The sequence below is a fragment of the Thermobia domestica genome, chromosome 5 (assembly GCF_964235325.1).
Source record: "Thermobia domestica chromosome 5, izTheDome1.hap1.1, whole genome shotgun sequence".
NCBI lineage: Eukaryota > Metazoa > Arthropoda > Insecta > Zygentoma > Lepismatidae > Thermobia > Thermobia domestica.
The window spans coordinates 284,528,334-284,552,386 of record NC_137458.1 but is presented as its reverse complement, the minus strand read 5'-3'; the positions used below and the strand labels follow the sequence as shown (position 1 = coordinate 284,552,386).

Sequence of the window (24,053 nt, the reverse complement as noted above, 5' to 3'; positions counted from 1 at the left end):
CTCACAAATGAATCACAGACGTATCCTCCAAGAATTGCTTAGATATAGTTTTGATCCGAATTCTACTGTTTTAAATTTATAACGTAATTTCTCATTGCTCATTTCTCATATAACGTTAACATAAATCACAGAATAATAGATAGATGTTCTAGTATCTCTTTCTAATTAAATTTCATTGTTTTCTATTTATATGCTTTGCTATCCATGAATTCGTGTTATATCGAAGAACCAATTAATCAATCAATAGTTGCAACCTTTGAAATCACAATAGATACATTCTATGTAAGATACCTATAATGAAATTACGTTAATAAACAATTCACGCTCTAGTTGATGGCTCAGTTACGACATCCAAAACAAATTAAAGTAAAATATTTTTCTGTTATTTATATATTTGCATTGTTATACTGAGAAAGTAATCCCTTTGATTTAAATTATTAAGTAACACTCCAGCAACACAACGTACTAACCAGTTACAAATTTCACATAGTTATAATATGAGAAGTTTAGCCAAAATCTAATCAGCACGTTAATAAAGTTAGAGCATGAGAACCCTTATTTTCCCGCAATTGTGCTAAACGTCGGTAGTACCTGTACTGAATATAAATCTAATACATACGTAAATTTGTTGGTAGTCTGTTTTTAACCAATATAATTAATACATACCGTAAGATGTTCCGAAGAACAAGGCGAGGCACAAAACTAGAGTAGAAGAAATCTGTGGACGATAAAAGTAAATTATTTATCTTTAAAGTTACCTTAAGAGTATACATTTTTTAATAAAATTGGACAGATATAAAACGAAACAAATCTGGAATTTTGTATTGATCACTTTCTCATACGTATACAACTTTCTGATAATGGTAAATTTTCATGATTTCTAAAAAATGGTTACATCAACTTCAAAATCTTATACGTGGCTGATGCAAATTAACAGATTCCTCATTGGTGAAATAGCATATAAAGTTAGAAAATTGTGTTACGCATTCTATACTTATCATCAGGGCCCGGATCTTGTTGACAAGTCAACTTTTTTTCTGTTACGCATAGGACAAGGCAAGTTCAAATAAAAACATTATCCATCAACTCTTGGTTCTAAAAATATTTTTTAGGGTCAACTTTTGGTCACTTTTTGCCGTTTTGAAGTTTCAGGTCAATTTTTAATATTTTAAGGTAACTTTTAGGTCACTTATGGTCTTTTTATTCTTTTTCTTCCACATAAGGAAATCCTAAAATGAAAACTGTTTACGGATTTAAAAATACGAAGTTAAGTGATCTCTTTTGCTGGTTCCTGATTATTGGGGATGGAAAAACTGCATTCCTAACAAGTTAGTGAACACTAAGCTGTAGCTGGTTGACTAGGGCTGGGGTTCGTAAGTGGCCAAAGCAGATGGTTCTGGTTGTTTACCACAAAGGATACGACTACGTGAATAACTAAAAATAGATTAGAAGACGTTCAAAGGTTTTAAACAGGCTTTTTATCTATTATTCTGGTGTATACAATCTACACTTGCGAACTTTAATTCCTTAAGTGTGCTTCCTAGTTTCAACTCGAGAGTGAATTGATGATTTCAGTATGTAGAATGCTGAGGCCTAAACCATCTACAGCTTCTCATTTAAGACAGATTGTTTCCGAATTTGGAGAGGATATTTTTAGTACTGACAATACAATATTGTTTTGCAAGGCATGTGAAGTAAAAGTGGCAGCAGAGAAAAGAGAGACTGTACAGAAGCATATCAGAAGCAAAAAACATTTACGCGCAGTTAAAAACAAACATAAAACCAAGTGTTTGCAGTTGTTACTTGTGGAGAGTGCTTTGAATAGTAAAGGCAAATCCTCAGTTTTCAAAAGAGTTGTGTGAAGTTTTTATGTCTTCAAATATTCCTCTTTGGAAACTCAACAATGTGAAATTGCGGGATTTCCTGGAACGTCATACAGGTCGTTGCATTCTAGACGAAACGAATCTTAGGAAAAAATACATGCCAAAGTGTAACGAGGACACAATTAAATAAAATTAGAGAGGAACTTTGGACTCAGATAATTTTTGTTTCTATAGACAGACTAGTGATGTTAAGGGACGCTATATGGTCAATATTATTGTTGGTTCAATGAAAGCCGACGAATCTAGCAAAATATTTTTGCTAACTGGTGAAGTGTTAGAATCTGTCAACCATTTTACAATATGTAGACTTTTCGATAAATCGATATCCTTACTTTGGCCTGAAGGTGTCCAACATGGTCATGTTGTTTTTGTAACAGATGCTGCTCCGTATATAATTAAGGCTGCTAATTCAATAAAATCGTAAAAATATTTACAGTTATCTACTACAATGTTAAATAAGGTATGAGCTAAATTTTCTGATGATTACAACGTTCCTGAGTTAGTTTGTTGTATCAGAGCTTATAAAATGTTTATATGTTGTTTAACTGGATATAGACCTATATATGTCATTCAAATATGAAATGCTAAGCTATTAATACATTGGTCAAAGTTTAGTTTTAATATTATTGCTTTTTTAAACCAAAGACACAAATGATCAATGGACTGCAACTAACTAAAACAAAACTTTTGAAAATGAGTGAGAAATGGTAATTAAAGTCCCATAAATATTCAAAAAATGTCAATGTTTTAATGAAAAAAAAAACGTTTAAAAAATTGCAAGTTTTAAGGTCAACTTTTGTGAATTTTAGGGTCATTTTACAGGAATTTTAGTGTCATTTTATAGGTCACTTTTCAGAAAAATTTAGGTCAACAAAATCCGGGCCCTGCTTATCATCATCGTAGCAAATGTGGGTCTAACAAGGAACATGTTTTGGTTCGAACGCGAGGACCAACATCAAACTTGGTAGACATATACATGACTAAGTATTGACTACTGTATGGTAAGTCATTCCCGTGTAAAACTTATTTTCCACCAACAACGCCACCTATCCTTCGAAACACTAAGTTACATTGCACGTTATAGGTGCTGAGTGAAGATCAGTCAGGTGCGTCAGTGTGTGGTAGTAAGCTCCAATTAGTGTTAGGTGTGGTAGTCAGTGTGGAAAAAATGGGTAAGCTGCTGGCATTAACCCCCTTCATGTAGTTGAACTGTTAAAAGACAAACTAAGGCTCAGATTTAAGAATCAAACATCAGTTGGAGCAGAAGATGATTCCCGGTTCCCACTCTAGACTGCTGTCTTCTTCCCGCTCTGAACTGCTATCATAGATATCTTGCTGTGTCGTGTCATTTTTTTTTTTATCATCTCTGGCGGTATCGATGGCGCTGTCGGCAGAAAACGAGTTTTACACGGGAATGACATACCATACAGTGGTTAGTACTTAGTCCTGTATATCTCTACCAAGTTTTATGTTGATCCTCTCGTTCGAACCGAAACATGTCCCTTGTAAGAGAAAAATAGGAAAGTGTGTTTTGTCCTGAATCGATTTAACTAGAAGTGTTTGACAAAGAGCTAGTATTACAAGAAACAAACATATTTGAAGATGCATTTGGTAATGCCTCTATAATTAACCAGATATAATATAGATTTTAGAATGGAGGAAAATATTACATTATTATTATTATTATTATTATTATTATTATTATTATTATTATTATTATTATTAGTAGTAGTAGTAGTAGTAGTAGTAGTAGTAGTAGTAGTAGTAGTAGTAGTAGTAGTAGTAGTAGTAATAGTAGTAGTATTGACCGTGGTGTTGATGTTACTGCTTCAAAGAAATGATGAGAATGTAAAGAAATTAGAATGAACAATTATCTCTTTCTGTTAAAAAACTTAGTCACATCTTCCTCATAATGGACAAATTATCAGTTATTGGTCGTTTGAGGAAACACTTTTATTTTTCTAGAAACTACTGAGGAATAACAATTTAATTTTCTGTTTAATAATTCTTTCCTAAAACTAGTGAAAATTCAATAAAGAAATACAATCTGAAATCAGAAATAATAATATGGAGGACAAAAGAAAATGTTAAAGAACAAAATGAGAATTCTAGTGTTAAGAATCTATGTAAGGAAATAAATGTTTTACAACTAAGTGCTTTGAGTGTTATCGGCCATATACATTACAATTTTGTTAATGTTAAATTTTCCTTTTGTAGCTCAAACTGAACTGTAAATTGTAATTATTTTGCTCCTTTTATATCCCAGTAAGTAAGGAAATTACGAAAGGAAATCCTTGATTTAGTAAATCTATACAAAACATATGAAAATCAGTTTCCTACATCAATATTTTCTCTCATATTGCAACAAATAGGATTACGATATTTTCAGTCGTCATATTTCTTTTAATTATTTTAATATTAATTCTTTTATATTAATTGTATTTCTTCATACGATTAAAATTCTTATGATTGTGTTCGCAGTTTCATTAGTATCATTAAGCGAAAATATTTTAAATATTAGACGTTCTTGAGATCAAATAAAAGTCAATTAGTAAACTTCCTCTAAAAACAACGCTTATTGCTACTTTTTTTCCGTTCGTTACTATATAAAACGTGTAGAATTGCTTCATTTAGTTACAGTTCGAGACAAACTTGTCTGATCAACAACAAAAATGAACACATTTACTGTAAGTCTCTTGAAATTTTTAATTATTAACATTATATTATATCCTTGCACGTAAATCATTTTACACAGGGCAGAAACTTCTAAAAGCAAATAGAAGAACGTTATGGAGTAATCAGTATGGCAAGTTATGAACAACCATACACATACTGAAAGATATAAATCAATATGAGAAGTACTTCTTCGTTTTTATAGATTTTTATTTTTCGTGAGCATTTAGTTCCAAATTATTCAGATTTTTCAATTTTTATCATTTCCAGTAATTAAAACTCAAAATCCGTTTTATGTATGACCAACCTTTATTTTTTTTAAAAAAAGAGAAATATATTTATAGGAAGTATCTTCACGCATGTAATTTCCATAGCAATAGAGCAATTAATAAGAATAGATCCAATACTAATTTTAGCAGAAAGTTAAACCTACACGTTCAGTTAGTATAGGTACTTTTAATATAAATGGCGTCACAAGATCCTAGAATAGTTTTCACAAGTAATATACATTATAATTTTCCAAGTAATATTCAATATGAAAAGAAAATCCACCAACATCAATCCTATGATATTAGTTTTTAAAAACGCTACTACTCATTTGAAATTGCCGTCAATTAGGCGTTCTTGTTCTATGTATATATATTGTAATTGTTGAATTGGCTGTTGTTAGAATATAAATAAGGGAAATGTTGGAACACATTCTCCTTCTTAGTGAATGCATTTCAATAAATGTCAAATGATCAAAACTCAAAAAGTATTTTATTTTTAACAAGAAAAGAAAAATAAATTTCCTTAAGTTGCATTGTGGAATCAAGATGACATTACGAGAGCTCAGCTTGAGTTGCTCATTATGGTTCTCCTAAAATTTACTTCAAGCAGTTCAGCAGAATTACCGTAATGCAATAGAAAGCAACATAAAACGTGATTTTAAGAAGATGAAATATACCATTATAAACACCTTCTTCATTTTAAAAGGGAATCTTTTACCCACCTTTACTTTCACTTTAAATATTAAGGATTAAATATATGTTTTCATGCTTCAGATAAGCTTATATCTCGTTCATAGAATTCAATTATAACAAACAACAAAATCATTTAAGAAATTAATTTTAAGGTTAATAAAACTTCCACAATTTAGTTCCTCTCTTGTAGCATGTATACTTTGTAGTAACATATCCCCACTAAAGCGTAACGAGTAAGTATACATTAAAGCCATCATATTTTCTTGTCTGAAAAATAATTATATTAAAGACACTATATTTATGCAAAAATCCATTTAATTTTCGATAGTAAGCAAATCCATGTATTACTGAAACTTTTGATTGCATAGCATAATAATTATTCTCTAGTATAACAGCATTGTTATTCAACACACTTCTGCCATGTTTCATGAATTTCATAATACATCATTCTTCGTGGTGAGGAAAACACAGAATAACTTCCTGTTTGACTGCCTTGTCAGATTCCAAACAATGCCCTTTTACATTTCCTTAAGATTCAGACAAAGATAGAGATCTGATGGAGCCTCATCTAGACTCTATGCTGGATAAAGTACGAAGGTGAAAACAAGACACTTATTCAGCACTGTTCTCTTTTCATCAATGTGAGGGAAAGATGAATGAGAAACTCAATTTTAGACAAACGCAACTAATATGTGTTTCCAGTTTTGTATGAAGGTTCCAGAATTAACAAGAATTGTTGATTGTGCTTCTAAGCAGGACTTCCAAGGACAGTATACCATGAACGTCTCAAAACAATATCAGCATAATTTGCGTATAATAGGAACTTTGTGGAGCACGCACTAGTTAGTTTCTAGTGATTCTCCGTAGAGAGATTTTGCGCATATCACCTGCAACAAGTTCTTTAAAACTCACCACCTTCACGTACATTATGCTTACGTGGCTCACTGCAAGTGTAGATATGGTTCCTCTTCATGTTTCAAGTAATTTTCCTGCTATATCGTTAACACACTTTCAGGTATCCCGTGATAAGCCTTATTTTATAGCAAGTTCTATGTGTACCTAGTCTCTCGAATTGTTCATCAACATAATTAAAAAATAGAGCATTCGTTGTTGTACTTGGCCTGATACCTAATTGCTTCCCTAGCAATGTTAGGTTAGCTCCAGTGCTGTTTCCTATACGAACACAACCAGTAGCAAGACTGAGATTCTAGAGAATCCATTTCGTAAATCGTAATCGTTTGTTGGATATCGATTGAATGTACGCCAATCCCTGTAAGAAATTAAATCATTGGACAAAATATGGTTATGGGTCGCTATGTTTCTTGCTATGGCTCTTGGATCCAGTGGTGACAAAGTTCAAAGCTGCAACATATACAGTTCACTCAATAAGTTACGGGGAACATCGAACTAATATGCATCATCAAGCTAGAGAAAAACACTACGAGATTAATTTTCTGATTATTTCCTTTCTTGTATGGCCTTTCTAATGTGGAACTCTCCTTCTGGCATGGGCATAAATTCGTCCACTGTATAACTTTACACCATCGCCTTAACATTTCCTAGAATCAATGAAACATTGTCAACACTATCATCTTTAAAGGTTAGTTTGACATTAGGAAAGAGCGAAGTCCTGTACGACCAAATCAGGTGAATACAATAATGTTCAAGATAAGGTTCGATCTTTTCCCAAAAACATACCTATAAAAGGTAAACAACTCATGTGGCTGATCTGAATTCTTGCATTACGCGTTCTGCCTCGGAGATATGTAGTGTAAATGCGGTTTTACAGTGTATAACGTAAAAGCTATTTGGAGCAAGTTGCTCCATTCCTTTAATATTGACAACGAATAAAGAAGCATTACTAAAGCATAAAGTAGTAAAGCAAACATAAAATGATCAGAAGATGTAGAAAAACATTGCAATGAACAACTTTCCCCTTGGAGCTAAAGATGCCTCAATGACTAATTCTATAAAGTGTGGCACAGGAAGGGATGTATATTAAAAATGAAGTAATAATAAATATTTGAGGCGATAGTATTTTACTTCGTTGTTATCTCAAGAATATTCAAGTGTATTGTGCATTATTTATTATTATTTTTACTGAAGTGTTATTTTACAAAGACTTGTTACTCACAATCAAATTTTATTTACATAATAGATAACAAATTGGAAGCATTACAATTGAAGGAAGAAATTAACCAACAGATCAATATATTCTTTTAAATACACGTCTAATATAATTTTAATAGTTTCTAATATTGAGTATATTCGGTTTATTAGAAACGCTCTCCCTAGAAATACATATATAGTGAACTTAAAATTTCCTACAACCATGGATTATTCATCACCATACTAATTGCTAAAAACAATGAATTTTAACCCCTTCATGCATGATTTTTTTCTTTTTGGGGGAAAAAATATATGTGGTAGGTTTTGAGGCTACTAGACCATATTGACAAGCAATTTCGAAAAAAGAAGCTTTTTATTCGAAAAAAAGAAGAAAAAATTATGTGGTCTATTTTTGGACATTCATGCAATGATGGTAAAATATAACAACTTATACTAGTAGTATCAAACGCCACACGCAGTACAATTAAACTTTTGCCTTTCATTGGCACACGATCTACATCTTCACATCTTTACTAATGATATATGAAAACGAAAAAAAAATATGTGACTTTATTGATAGACAAATTAACTTCTAACTTCTCACACTTCACAGTTTTGGTCCATATTCGGACATTCATGCGCTGAAAGTATAATATAGTTATTTTTACTACAACTATCAAACTTTACACGAAATACAAATAACGTGTGATCTTTGAATAAAACACGATCTACATCTTCATACCGGCTTTATGTGACATATTTATACATCCTTTGGCCTTTACATAAATGATTTTCGCACACACAACTGATGTAGGCTTCCCACTTTTACTTAGGCCTTATGAAAACGATTGAAGCAGTCTCTGGCTTTATTGTTACACAAATGAACTTCGCACTTCTCACATATCACTGCTGATCTCCCCTTGCAGCCAGGAAGTTTGCATCTTTGTCGATCTGCATATGTAGGCAAGTGTCCAACATTGTCTAAACGAATGTCGGCCCCAGGGATAAATCCACAGGGCCCACTTCGTTGCTTCTTGACTACTCCATGTTCGACCTCATTACTGGGGCGTCCTCTACTACGTCTGGGTGGCTTGTTGAGCTTGCAGAGGGCAGATGCAACTTCTATTTTGAAGTGCACTAATGGCGTGGACAAACCTGTCTTACGCCTCCACAATAGCCAAGCATTTACAATGGCCATATCAAGAAGATGTTGAAAGATTCTCAAGTACCACTTTTTAGACCGAATCATTATACGGTAGTAGCCTAACATGGAATCCAGGAGATCGACTCCTCCCATATATTCGTTGTAGACTTTCACAAGATTGGGGCATGGAATCATTTGATACTCCCTCCGGGATCTGACAAAACGTTCTGCTTCCCCAACTGGCTTACTTCCTGCAAACGATGATAGCAAACATACAACTTTGTTGTCGTACCAAGCGACCGCACATAGTTTCACACCATCAATAACTGTAACTTTCTCAACAAAAGTTCCCCTCCCTTTTTTCTTCATAGCTGCTTCAGTTGGCATATCAATGGCTCCAAGTCTATTTAACCTGACAGTTCCTAGTGCATTTATACCTTCCTTTTTGAGATACACCTGAAGCTGGATGTTGTTGAACCAATTGTCGAACAAAATTGTGTGGTTTAGGTTTCTTGGAATTGTGCGTGAAAGGCGAATAACAACATTCCCACTAACACCAACATCTGGTTCATTTGCATGTAGAATATTATCGGAAGCACAGGTAAATATTTCAAAGTCATAGCTGAAGCCAGATTTGCCACTAAGAACAAACACTTTATAACCCCACTTATGAGGTTTTGCGGGATTATATTGTTTGAGAGAGCTTCGGCCTTTGAACGGGATGATTTGCTCATCGATGCATAGTTTTTCTTCTTTAGGCACAGTTCCCAAAGTTGAGCGGAGAAATTCTATAATTGGTCTGACCTTATGCAGCTTGTCGTGACCGTTCTGTCCAGCTGGAATGAACGTGGTGTTGTCATTGAAGTGAAGAAAACGGCGTATTTCTTCCCACCGATTCACTGACATAACTTCATATATTCGCGGATGTCCAAGTAGAGCACTCCAATAATCTCTGCAAGTAGGTAACTGGATCACGGACATATTCACTAATATGCCAAGATATTGTTCAATGTCGCTTTTAGTAATATTTCCTGGCTTATTTGGTCTTATTTGTGTCGCATACAGGTTCGTTTGCTGAACTATGTGATTGATTAGCTCATCCGAGAACAGGTATTTGAAAAAGTCGAACGGGCTGTTTAGGTCTTGAATCGATGCAGGCAAAGTTACGTCACCAGTGAATTCAATTTCACATATACTAACCGAGAAAACGCCGTTTTTCCACACCACTTTATCTTTCTTGCAACTAGCCTTCTTATTTCTTGGACGAACCACTGACGGCTGGCTGGTTGACGGAGTCGGTTCTTGTTCTTCGTCAGAACTTACAGACGGCGTTTCCGGGATGACGGTGTTATTACGATCCGATGACATAGCTCTGAGGTTGGACAGGAACTCATCCTCGGAATCAGGAGCTAAGATCCTGCACCACTCGTCGTCGTCTGAAAGATCTGAGTCTTCACTTACTGAACCATTCTGTGGGACTGCTGTCACATATGAAGTATGTCCGTAAAATTTCGAAGGGTCCATTTTCCAGACTGAAAAGATAAAAAAAGTACGAAAAATTACTTAGCAAAGCGAAACCAACTAGGATTATAAACGTGTAATAAAGACAGCTTTACATTTGATGGGGCCTCACCAGGAGCGGATCCAGGGGGTGGTCGAGGCGATTGCTCCCCAGAAGAGAAAACTTTCTTATTTTTATATATAAATAAAACCCATCCCAGAGTTACAAGCTCTTAAAAATAGCTCTAAGTAGGAGTATTACAACCTACCGCCCCCCAGAAATCTGTCCTGGATCCGCCCCTGGGCCTTACAGTACATAAGAGTACACATTGGCGATAATTCAAGCCTCAGTAACCATTTACGAAAGTGTTTATTTGGCACTTGCCCTTTGGCCCAATTAGCTCGAACTATCGAGATTCTACTGTATACCAATAAAGGCCTAAACTTGCAAGAACTGACCCGTATTACCAAGTTTCTCATCTGATAGTTGAAAAGGAAATAATTTATACTAAATTCTTTCTTTTTTATACGTTCTACACGTAAAGTAACAAATACAAGAGCAGCAGGATAGAAGAACAATGGAGAACAGTGTTGTAGAATTCCTGCATAGATGCCTATATTTAGACCATACGTTTTTTTCTTCCATACAAAAAAGTAAAACCATTATTATGAACAGTAATACATTATTCTCGTTTTAAACATATCCAATTTTCATGACAAATTTTATTTTTGACTAATTCAAAGTATTTCTTGGGGAAAAAAAGAAAAAATATCTTACCTTTGTTCCATAAACCACGTTTTCAGTCGGTTGCTTCCGCCAAACTACACTTCCTTTCTCCAAAGCGCCAGAAGGTGGCAGCACATGTGTAGCGTGAATCACTAGCGGTCTATTTATCAACCAGCATGCATGAAAGGAAAATATAATTTCAAGCTTCTAAGGAAACAGCACTTTGGCGGAATGGTCTAAAAATAGACCGCTATGCATGAAGGGGTTAAAATTAAATGTTAAGTTTTATATTGACTAGCTCTTTCTTTCACAGGTAATTAAATTATCTTGTCTATATTCAATTTCGTATCATAATATTATTTTTCTTCTTTTCAAGATTGTCTTCGCTCTCGTTGCTCTTGCATCCTCTGGTTTTGCAGTTGGTGTTCTTGGAGGAATTGGTGGAGGTATTGATTATTATGTAAGTAGAATAAGAATTAATTTACAAATACTTAATAGACGATATATTGTTGTTGATATTCACATTGATGTAACTGCATGATTTTAAATTATACATCTTGTATATTAAGTTTACTGGGTTTTGCTATCTCAATCGAACGGAAACAAAATGTTCAAGTTTACTCTGTTCCTTTCTCATTCTTACACATATTTTATTATTTTAGGCTCACTTCAAAGTTTTAATTTATACACTTTTCTTAATAGTAGTAACATACGAAATTATATTTTTAGAGCACTGAGTTTCGTTTCGTAGTGCGGAGCTAAGGCTTCCAAACTATAAGATTTTAATACTTAAACTTCAGGTAGTACACCTAGATAACTTCTACCTGCAACTAACGAAGAGGATCAAAGATAAAAACTGGTTCATACAAAACGCCACCACCGCTATCATTTAGTGTTTTTGTTCTATGAGAATTGGTATTAAATCATTTTTTATTTCAATCATGTGCGCTTTGAATACAGGGTTAAGATAAAAATTTTATCTGCTCTTGGAGCGGTGAATCGGCTGTAGGGAAAAGCGTCTGAACTTCTCTTATATTATTTTTGTTTATCAACATCTGAAACCGGAAGTAGTAGTAATTAAACCCTTTCCTTTTATGATATAGTGTTGTATTTTGCGCTGATATATATACACACACCTGAAACATTGATTTATTTACAAGAATCGTTTGCTGCCATCTATTGTTATTTCTGCTCTATGTCGATGTCCAAATATTTTTTTTTAGTTTGAAACACTTCCGGTTTTAGTAAACGGATAATTAAATAGACGGAACATATTCTTAGCAACCTAAATTGATTGCATGTAATTGCATTACAATATATCTTACAATTTTTGCTTTCTACAAACCAGTATTGAATCCGGAAGATTTCCGGATCTAGTAGAAATCTGTGGTTTGTATGTCTCCTTCAAACCTTGAACCTATTGCAGTAAACTGTTTGTCCATATCCAAATGTATTTTTGTTCAATGATAATTTAAATTGAAACAAGAAATTTTTGATATGAATCATTTGTGGTTGAAGTTAAGCTTTCATGGAGGATAGGAAACATTCTTGAAAGCCGAATAGATTGCAAAAAGCCAATTCCTGATTTATTCTACAGATATCAGTATTGAAACAGGAAGTAGGAGTAAATTTGAAGCATCTTCCGTTTTCGTGTTGTGGATAGTCATTATATGTTGAATGTTTGTATGTTATTTCCAAAGGCGTTGGTATTAGGCGAGTAAAATAAGTTTGCAATGAGCATTTCAGTCAGGGCATCTTTTTATTTAAAAGTGTTAGAAAGTCTTACTTTTTGAGATCAATTGAACGCATCTTACTGAGAACGTGGGCAAATATTCTCAGGAAATGAGTAATATTTTAATTATTCATACAATAACTTATGGAAATAAGTTCTTTACTACTGTAAGTTTTGCTATATGTCTTACTCGGAATGCAAGTTGCACTACACTTCTTTCGTTCATAATTTTCAATCTTAAATATCAAAACCTTTCATCAGAACAAAAGTTGTTTATACACGGAATAAACAGTATACATAACTACCTTCTTTTTAAACTAGTTTGCATTGTTTTCATAATGAAATTACCAGATATGTCAAACCTACTGTGACAAAACTTTGAACTTCGTCGACAGATTATCTAGATACATTATAAGAATGAAGATTAGGTCTATACTTGACTTTTACAATCCAGACATGAAATTGTTTCTAGCTGAATTTCATAAGTATTGTTCTATGTGGATGCAATATTAAAAAATGAAATTAATGCAGATATAAAATTCGTTCTTAATAAAAATAGAATTCCGTTTATTCAATGTTGGAACTCACAACATAGAATTTTGGAAACTTTCCATAGATTACTTTTAACCTTTCAATAGAACTACTTTCACAGTATTTCTTAAGTAACATACGAATTAGACAATTTTTACTATGACTAATATTCACAGCATGTCATAATATTAGAATATAATAAAATCAATTGTTTCAATTTAAGGCCTACCCACGATACCAGTTTGGATATGCAGTGAGTGATCACCTCACAGGAGACAACAAACAGCAGACTGAAGTTCGTGATGGCCCAGTTGTAAAAGGACAATACAGTCTTATTGAACCTGATGGCAGCCGAAGAATAGTTACATATGGAGCGGATGATATCAATGGTTTTAATGCCATTGTGAGAAGAAGTGGTGGTAATCTTCACGCTGGAGTTGGAGGTTATGGATACCTTGGTTAGTTATCAAAAAGTATTTTCTAAGGACATAAAATAAAGACCAATATCGTACATTATAGCTGCTTTCTTATTTTCCAAAATATAATCAAATAATATTATACTAGTTAGAGTTCAAATAATTACATAACTGCGACTTACGTTCTGTATAGTTATTTCATACAAAGTATGAAGCAGGTCCTCATGCTCGTAACGTTAACAATATACGTCATAATTTCGACATATGAATTTCATATCACCTTATTATAATAATTTGTTATCCGATTTCTTACAGTTACTGATAATACTATTACTTTGTCTTCGAAAGTTGAAAACGTACTATAAGTATTCTTAAAAGTCTGAATATGATAACAGTTCTTCTCAGGCATGTATCAATACTGAATATATAGTTACTTTCTTCTCCTACGATGTTTAAAATGAGATCCCAGTGATTCATATTTGACTCGATAGTAGTTTTCAACACTGTATATCTAGGTTGTTTATTAGCAATATAATTAACAACAATCATGAGTGTTGTAATTATGAAAGATAATTAAATGTGTTTCATTACAGTACCTTTTTCTCGTCTCGAACGCAAATCATCCTTCTAACCTCGGTATCATCTGGACCCATAAATAACTATCTAAGTATTTTCTCGACATGAGCCTTAAATTTCTTTATTTTTCTTTTGATCTCGTGTGGATTTGGAGGTAATTAGATTGGTCATATCTCGGTAGCCTAGAAACAAATTGTGTGAAATTGATAATCCATTAGTCTAATAATCTTACTAGCTTACGTATGGAAAGTTATTCATGAAGAATGACAAATTTCTAAATTATCAGTTTGTTACTTTCTTCTTTTGCTGACTCTTTGCAGTGCCAAACACAGCATTGCATACAGAGTTGCTTGTTGAATCTTTTAGAACGGGGACAGAGGAATATATTTAATCCATTTGAGTACTTTTATCGAATATTGGGTATAGCTGTATGACTCTGAGAACAAATTAGCATGGAATGGAAATGCTCCTCCTCATCTTCAATAAAATAATCAAGGACGAAAAATGTGCCGATAAAATCATGCTGTCGATTTTTTAATAATATCGTGGAGTCGCCCTCAAAAACACTTTTAGAAGGGTTATACTGTTACTGCCAGTTACTAGTGCTAACTTCTTAGGAAGATAGGTAATGCTCTTAATCAAGACCATCACGGTATCAGTTCCGAATATTTTTGGCAATAGCCTGATCCATTACAAGTAGCGTATGCGGAAACTACTTGGAACTAGCTTTGAAATTTATGATTCATCCGTCTATTTTTTGATCTGGCAACTTTCCGACTTCTTCCTATTCCAGAAGGTTAACAACCAACTCATTTATATGAAGGATTTTTGTTAAAATGGATACATTTTCGAAACTCAGGTTTCACAGATGTCCCCTTCCTTCCTCAAATAACTTCACTAGAAAATATGCGTTTTTATTTTCTAAACAGTTATTTGTAAGTTACTTATAGAATATATATATGGTAATATTTCGCTCGTGGTTCTATTTATCATCATAGAAATATGTTTGTAATTGCGAGCAACGCCAGGTGGATTTTTGCTAAAAAAAAATCCAGTATAAGAAGCAAAGGATGGGAAGCACTGTCACCCCTGTATCTCGTAATGGAAGAAGGACACCAACGCCATCGCTACCCAGGAGAAGGAATAACTCTTCGAGGATCATCACAACCGACATCAATCTTGACTGAAAACTCATACTTTCCTAGTTTGCTCTGGGCCTCCGAGTAGTTCTAACACAACACAAGCATTTTAGCTTATATTCAACTCTAAGACATTTTCCCCACCTACCTAGTCTGTGGCTTTGTAAGAATCCAACCTCTTTATTAACTTGAGAAGAAGAATAATAACCAGATACCACCCAGCTTGCCGTGGACCTTCGTGGTAATCCTTCAGGTCTAGCTTGCTTTGAAGCTTTGCGGGACTAAACTCACATGGATAGATGTGGAGTACTAATAATCCCACCTCATTCAACTTGCAGGAGTTTTGTTAAATTCTTTTCCTTGGCTGCCTGCTACTTTTGGCAACGATTTCCCTATTAATTTGGTGAACTGTATAAACTATTTAGTAAAATTTTATTACACTTTCTTATAACATTAAGTTTCATATTAATAATAGTTGTGCAAAAAGCGAATCAAATATCATCTAGTCTCTACCTAATCTGCTTTAGAAGAAATTTTACACGTGAAATGCGCCGCATTCAATCCGAAGACATTGAATTTAAAACTTTCGTAAGGTGCACTATTTTAATTAACTGGAAAATTGGCTTAAGTCTATTTAGGTACGTATAATAAAATATATTGGTATTTTTCTTCAACATATGAATTAAATTAACTGTACCAACTTTATGCCACGAACTACGTTAGACTGAAATGCTTTTATGTACAATATATTCAATGCGGCTGAACAAGGTTCTATACCATCTTTCAACATTCTACACTTAACTAAATACTCCGGATAGTCAAAAAAAAAATAATCGAAAAGTAAGAGTAGAAACAAAATATATATGAATCCCAATAAGAATTCGAAAAATATTACAAATTAACAACTCTAAACCCAAAAAAGCATCAGTATGTGTCAATGCTTCAATAAATGAAACTGGTTAAAGAAAACCTGTTTTCAAGATAATAAACAAGGAAACGAGCAACCGGACAATATTGAAAACCAACTGTTCTAGGTATTACTATGCAGATAAAAGTACACAAATGTAACATAGTATTCTTAGTTAATGTAAGAAATAAGCCATAATATTTTCCTCAGGGAAATAACTACCAGTGACCGAAAGGAATGTATAAATGTAAATACAAAAGAAAATAAGATCCATATTAATGTACGAGTGAATACAAACGTTTTTCATAAACATTAGATATAGATCGTCTCAACTTTACGGGCAAAACAAAATTTACCATCGAATACTAAATTGATAACATTCTCCACCAATATCCTAGAAGTTGAAAATAAAGTAGATAAGCGTGCGCATATAACTTTAATCAAATTTAAGATTGGAAATACTACATTTTCTATTTTTTTTAGATCTTGGAACCAGATGACTTTTCCCCGCTATTCTGAGATTATTTTCTCAAACGCCTTCAGACCAAAATTGACTTAGAAAAATACATGACCTCTATACCGAAAGCCGCAGAAACCATTGTTTCCCTTCTGAAGACGCAAAAGTGAAAGAATTATCACAAATGAAATTTATTCCATACATCAATTTATTTTACGTATTCGCGATCCCTACAGCAAAGCATTTTTTCTTCAAGTAAATATCAAGAAGCAAAACATAGAGGACGAATTCTTTCTTGTTTCACCATTTCAATATTTGTTGGGGAGATATGGTTTAGAACTAATGAGTGTGAACATCCCAAAAAGTAACCTCGCTTTAATAGTGTAAAGTATCACATCACGCTCTATGACATTCGGTAGAAGTACACCACTAGATATTTACAAGATAACTGACTATATTTACAAAGGTCAATATACAACAGGAGCTGGAACAAATGACAAAATAGACGATCACTTAACACTATTTAAGGCAAAAAGGAATTTCAGGAGAGATTAATGAAGACAGTCATACTATTAGATATTGAAGATTTTGGCATTCATCAGGACTTAATAGAGCATCAGTAAACTGCAGTTTTCAACTGTTGTATAACTATAGGGAAGTATTCTCCTACTCACTGAGGACATTGGCTATTTTAGAGGCTATACACATAAAATAAACATTGACAAGACGACCAATTTCTACCAATGGTTAACATCTACATATCTACTGTCGCGCGGAGGCTCATTGGTAGAGCGTTCACCTCCGGTGCTTGGGGTCCCTGGTTCGATCCCAATTCACGCCGTGTGAACTTTACGGTGGACAAAAACTGTGCTCTTGGGTTTTCTCCGGGTTCTCCCGTTTCCTCCCACTTTTCATTCCAGCATTACATTTATTACTCATCATCACCGTCTCCCTTAGCCTGACCGACATAACCGTGTGACGTAAAGCTAAATATTTCATGTTTTGTACTGGTTTATAAAGGATTACACACCTCGATATTTCACAAAATTGATGAAAAAAGATAATATTGCCTTGCAATGTGAATGTGAAAAAGAGTCCAGGGAATTACATTTCTCAAACGGAAAATGCCACTTAATACTTTTCATTAAAGTATTTAATACTTTTTTGTGAAGTAATAAATGTGAATAATCATTTAAAGTGTAAATAAGTATTTAAACACGTGTGTGTATTAATAACTTTAGAACAACATGAAGCCCTTTCAACAAACTCAATGAGCAAGCTTTGTACAAAATATAATTATTATCATCTTCGAGAATCAAACGTTCTACAAAAAACATGAACGTTAACCGCAAAAGAATATAGTCAGTTCATAGAGCCAAGTTGAAACTCTATTCACAAAAACATGGCCATGAATAACAGAAGTTTAGAGGAATAACGTAATGGAGTCTAAGAGCTTCGTTTAGACAGAATCGTAACAAGTAGGAAGAAACGATGATAGTGTAATTACAACCTCATTCAAAGTTAATTATGAACATTGTACTAGTGGGCGTTATAAGGTTCTAAAATATAAATGCCCGTTCGTTACTACACAAAATAACATTAAAATCTGAAAATATTTAATTATCTTTTCTTTCCTTTTCTGAATAGACAATTCTGTGATTGTCTCTGGCGAGTGTGTTAGCAGAGTCACTAAGATAGCATCACAGTTTTTGAGGGCTTTAATGAGGTTGTCCACATTACATTATTTACTTTTGAAACAAAGCTGCGTAACTGTAGAATGGTAGAAGTAGATATAACAAAATTTGATAACAGCAAGTATCTCCAGCCGTTTATACATACTAGATGAAATTGAAATCTCTAGACATGAAAGCTTGCAGCTTTTACTGTATGTAACAACATTTAATTACAATCAAAAGTTGAAAGTTATTAATTATCATGCCAATCCATCCAGTTGCATGAATATTTAAACTGTGACAAAAAATTATCAGTGTTACTAGAAACAACAAAAAACAGTGAACTGCCTCTAGTTTCCCATGATTGTGCTAGACTTCGTTTGTACCTGTACTGAAGAACAGAATATTTGATCTTATATATAAGTAAACATTGTATAAATAACCCATTATTAAGCACTTAAATTCATACTTACCGTAAGAAGTTCCGAAGAACAAGGCGAGGCACAAAACTAGAGCAGAAGATATCTGTGGAATATATAAGTAATTCTGCATTAATAGTACACACTTTTTATTAGAAGTAGACAGATAGAAAACAGAACAAATCTTAATTTTTATTTTTGATACCACTCTCATATATCTGCTACTTTATGATAATGCCAATACCTAATGATTTCTAAACAAAATATACACATTTACGTCATTATCTTGTTGTGTAGCTGATGGAAATTAACATACGTTAAATTAGTGAATTGAAATACAAAGCTAGAAAATTGTGTCTAGCTTTTTTCATTCTAGCTTTTTTCATGATCTACATTTAGCATTCTATGTAGATCATCCTCTTGCAAACATGGGTACTAACAATTTAAAGTGTGTTTTGTACTGAATTGATTTAACTAAAACTATTTTAATTAGCTTTACAACAGAAAAGCACATTTGACAAAGTAACTGGTAGTCTCTATAATTAACTAGTTATGATGTAGATTGTAGACTAGATGAAAATTATTATTATTATTATTATTATTATTATTATTATTATTATTATTATTATTATTATTATTATTATTTAGACGATATTGTTGTTGCTTTACAAAACAATAAGAAATTGAGAAAAAATGGAATGAAAAACTACCTGTTATAACAGTTAATCAAAGCTTCCTTATAGTGGAAAAATTATCCACGATACCGCGTTTCAAGAAAATAGATCTTTCTACAATACGCTTAGGAATAACAAATTTCTATATGAAAATTGTCTGTTAAATAATGAAAATCCAATAAAGGAATACAAACCGGAAACGAGAATAATTATATGAAGAATAAAATAAAATTAAAAGTACAAATTGTACACCGCAGTGAGTCCTAGTGTTAAGAAGCTATGTAATGGAATCTGTTTTCACAACTAAGGGCTTAGACTATGATTGTATATACATTACCATTTTGTTAATGTTCTATTTTGTTTTGTAGCTCAATCTAAACTGTGAGTAGTATTTTTTCGCTCTGTTTATATATAGTAACATGTGGAAATCATTTTGATACATTAACACTTTCTCTTATATTCCAGCAAATAGTATTACGATATTTTCAATCGTTAGATTTGTTTCAATTATTTGATTAGATATTTCTTCTATGATATTTCGAATGCCTTCATATGATTAGAATTGTTAACATTATTGTTTTTACAGTTAAATGAAAATATTTCAAATGTAAAACGTTATTGATATTGAAGAAAAATATTTGGATATGAATTAGCAAAGTTCCTTTTTAGAACTTTCATTCTGTTCATTGCTGTATAAGACAGGTTAAATGTGTTTCATTTAAGAACAGTTCGAGATCATCTTGGCTGACCAACAACAAAAATGAATGCATTTGCTGTAAGTCTCTTTATTTTTTAAAATATCAACATTATATCACATCATTAGACATAAATCATTAAACTCTGACTATACCATTGTGAATTCACCTGTAGAAGTATGTTATGGTCTAACAAGTATTACAGGCGTTAACCAACGAAACATAAACAGAAAAACATATAATAATGTGTGAAGTAATAATGTTTTATCACTTTACATTTTTTTCGTCAGCAATTAATTACAGCTTCTCAATTTTCTTAATTATAGCATTTATAGTCATTACAATTGAAAGTCTCTTTTATGTATGAACTACTTTGAACTTTAGAAACAAGTGACTACAAATACACATTTCCCGGAAACGAAATATATTTATGGGAAATATTATCAAGCCTTCTCTAACCATAGTATATGCATTTTAATCAAAGAGTAATTGACTAAAATTTACGGTATCTCTGTTTTAACATAAATTTAACTCCCAGCTTTTGCTTTGAATGCGAACATTTAATCTAAATGGCATGAAAAAACCTCAACATATTTTTGACGTAATGCAAACACAAGTAATATAGAACAAGAAAATCCATCAGTGTCCTTCTTAAGACATTAGTTTTCTAAAACCCGGGCATACATTTCAAAATGCCCTCAAAGACGTGTTTATATTCAAAAGTTTGTATTTCAAACTTTAAGAACTAGCGAGAATCTACATTTTCACATTCATAAGGAACACATGATTAAAATCAACATTTTTTAATGAGAGGAGTAGTGAATGGATTGTACCACTTTTAACTCCATTCGAGTGTTTAATTTAAATTATACAGGTGTTAATCTGTGATATAATCAAAAACAACGTATCATTTCGCACTGTGAAGAAAATGCTAATGTGAACAAACATATAGGAAATACATAATTATCTTCTTAAAATTTAAATTATAAGACCACTGGGACCCATTACGAATCTTTTATAAGAATATACTAAGTATAAACTTTACGTTACTGATAAGTATGAAAATTGACGATCTCATAAAACGCACAACTCTTCAGCTGCATGTCTTGTTGTAATGCTGTCTACGTAGTCCATCTCAGAAACACTGGTAATTCCTTGTTTAGTGTCAATAAAACATCTGTGAGAAATTGAATCATTGGACGAATTATTATTATGTATCACCATGTTTCTTGCTATAGCTCGTGGACTCAAATGGTAACAAGTTTGAAATATGTAACATATACTGTGCACTCGAAAAGTTATGGGTTAACCTCGAAATGGTATACATCACGATGCTGGAAGAAATTAGAGATTAATTTTCTGATTATTTCCCTTCCCGTGGTATATACTCGCAGAAACGTTCGTTCTGGAATGACCTAGGAAAGTAGTGCACTGCATTACTGATCAGCACATTTGCTAGAAGCAACAAAGCAACCTCAAATCGTTCTTCTTTTAAGGTTGACTTGATTTTCGGGAAGGACATAAAGTCATTTGTGACCAAATCAACTGAATACAGGGGTATTCGAGATGTTTCTTTCTTTTATCTAAATTGACCTATAGAAGAAAACAACTCGTGTGGCAGCCTAAATCATCACTATACGCTTTGTGCATCGGAGATAAGTATGTCCATATGTGGTTTTACATTATTAAAAAAAATATCTCTGCAGGACATTGTTCTATTCCTTAACACTAACAACAGATAAGGAAAACTACTAACGCATAAATGACAACAAATAATGAATGAAACGTGTGTTGAACAAACTTATAGTTCAAAACTTTCCTTGGGGGGTTCCAGACACCCCCTATTCTACAAGCTTGTGGGGCAGGAAGAGATATATGTAGAGAGCTAACATAGTAACAGATATTTGTACATTGTATTGTAATTTAATGCTGTCTCGGAAATCAGAGAATGTATTCTGTATCAGCAGAAACGTCTTATTATTAAACTGAATTGTTACTCAGAACCAAACTTTTGTTTCCATAATAGATAACACAGTTATTTCCTTTTTCTAATCAGGAAGGGATTTCGCCTTCTATATTGGTTATATAGACTTGCGCAAATATTTTTGTTTACTACTCAACGATGTAACTATCTTAAAAGAACACAACTGTTCTGTCAGTTTAAAATCGTAAAAAATTTGTGTACTTATTCCCTTGTTCCAATCAGTGGTTCAATTATTCACATAATAACTTGCATTAATCAGTTCTGTACTACCAGTTTCTTAGTGGAAAGCCAGTTTCATTACATTTATTTTGTACACAATGTTCAGTATTGAGCTTCAAAACCTTTCTTCAGAAGCGATATTGTTTATAAGATAATAATCAGTACAGATCCTTATTCTCTGTTGTAACAAGTGAGCCTTATTTTCAATATGAAATTTCCAAATATTCAAAACTTCGATCACACCAATTTGAAATTTGTTGAAAGATTGAATAGAGGTACTATGAGAAAGAAGGTAAGATCTACAACTGAAACTTTCAATCCACTCCTTTAAATATTTCTACCTGTATTATATAAGTCTTGTTTTTTCTCGGAGCAATATTGAAAGTTAAGTTAATGTAACCCCAAAATTCATTTTTAATAAAAATGTAATTTTGATGCTTCCATTTTCTTTGGAATACAATATAACATTTTTCATGCATTCCTTTAAGGTCTCAATAAAAATTAATTCCAATACATTCAGACAACTTTTATTAAGTAACATACGAATAAGTAGATAATTTTTACTATTACTAATATTGACATTATGTAATAATTAAATAGAATAATACAGTCATTTGTTTTCATTTCAGGCCTACCCACGATACCAATTTGGCTATGCAGTGAGTGATCACCTCACAGGAGACAACAAACATCAGACTGAACTTCGTGATGGTCCAGTAGTAAAAGGACAATACAGTCTTATTGAACCCGATGGCAGCCGAAGAATTGTTACATATGGAGCCGATGACATCAATGGTTTCAATGCTATTGTAAGAAGGGTTGGCGCTAATCTTCATGCTGGAGTCGGAAGTTACGGATACTTGTTTTAATTGTCCCAATATAAAAAATATGTTCCCTAATGAAATAAAAAGAAGCTACATTATACATAATAACTATTATTCTTTCCCACAAGATATATTCAATAAAAGTACATTTGGTAGAGTTGAAATAATTACATCTCTTCAGTTGGCATGCTCGTATGAGCAATGAGCAATGAGCAATATCGTGGCTTGTAGGTCAGAAGTACCGGGCCCAAGTGGTTGCTTGTCAGTGGTGGTCCAGCGTTTCTGATGTTGGAGTCCGCTACTGTCGCAGACTCTGGCTTGTGAAGGTCTGTTCGACTACTGGGGTTGAGGCATCCTTTGCGATCTAATGGCTTGAGGCGGGGTCTCGCTAGGTTGGTGACTGCAGGGTTCTCGTGCTGTCGTGTTCGGGCCCAGAATGTTGCTGAAAGCTTTCGTCGGGTTTCGCTGAGGAGTTGTCCTCGTGGATCTGGTCGATTCTTGTAACCATCGTGTGTCCTGTTATTGCCCTTGCTGCCCTGATCTGATCAACTTGTAGCGCTCTATGATGGCATTGTGCTATGTGTTCCCATGCTTGGTGGGCGTAGAACAGGAGTTGACGTATGTATACTATGTACACATACTTTCTCGCCTCATGGGACAGTTGTCTGATGAGGAAGATAGGCAGCAGGGCACGGAATCTCCGTTTTCCTCTGTCTGTAGTATCTGTTAGGTGCGGCCGGAAGGTTTGTTTCTGGTCGAGAAGTTTTCCCAGGTATCTGGTACTCTGCTGCAGTTGTAGCGGTTTCCCT

General features: G+C 33.4%; 1 protein-coding gene across 1 annotated transcript; it reads left to right on the top strand.

The window, feature by feature from the left end:
* Positions 1–10,849: 10,849 nt before the first annotated feature.
* LOC145685554 (uncharacterized) lies at positions 10,850–23,289 on the top strand. The gene is made up of 5 exons (XM_081757950.1): positions 10,850–10,864; positions 11,375–11,458; positions 13,485–13,719; positions 18,404–18,522; positions 23,050–23,289. Exons 1-5 carry the CDS (start codon positions 10,850–10,852, stop codon positions 23,287–23,289), a joined length of 693 nt encoding a protein of 230 aa, XP_081614076.1.
* Positions 23,290–24,053: the final 764 nt, after the last annotated feature.

What these genes read in the sequence shown, in the direction of transcription:
- LOC145685554 (XM_081757950.1), top strand. An exon ending in GTGGAGGTATTGATTATTAT is followed by an intron (nt 11,459 to 13,484) that starts GTAAGTAGAATA and finishes TTTCAATTTAAG; the next exon opens with GCCTACCCACGATACCAGTT. An exon ending in TGGAGGTTATGGATACCTTG is followed by an intron (nt 13,720 to 18,403) that starts GTTAGTTATCAA and finishes TTTTCTGAATAG; the next exon opens with ACAATTCTGTGATTGTCTCT.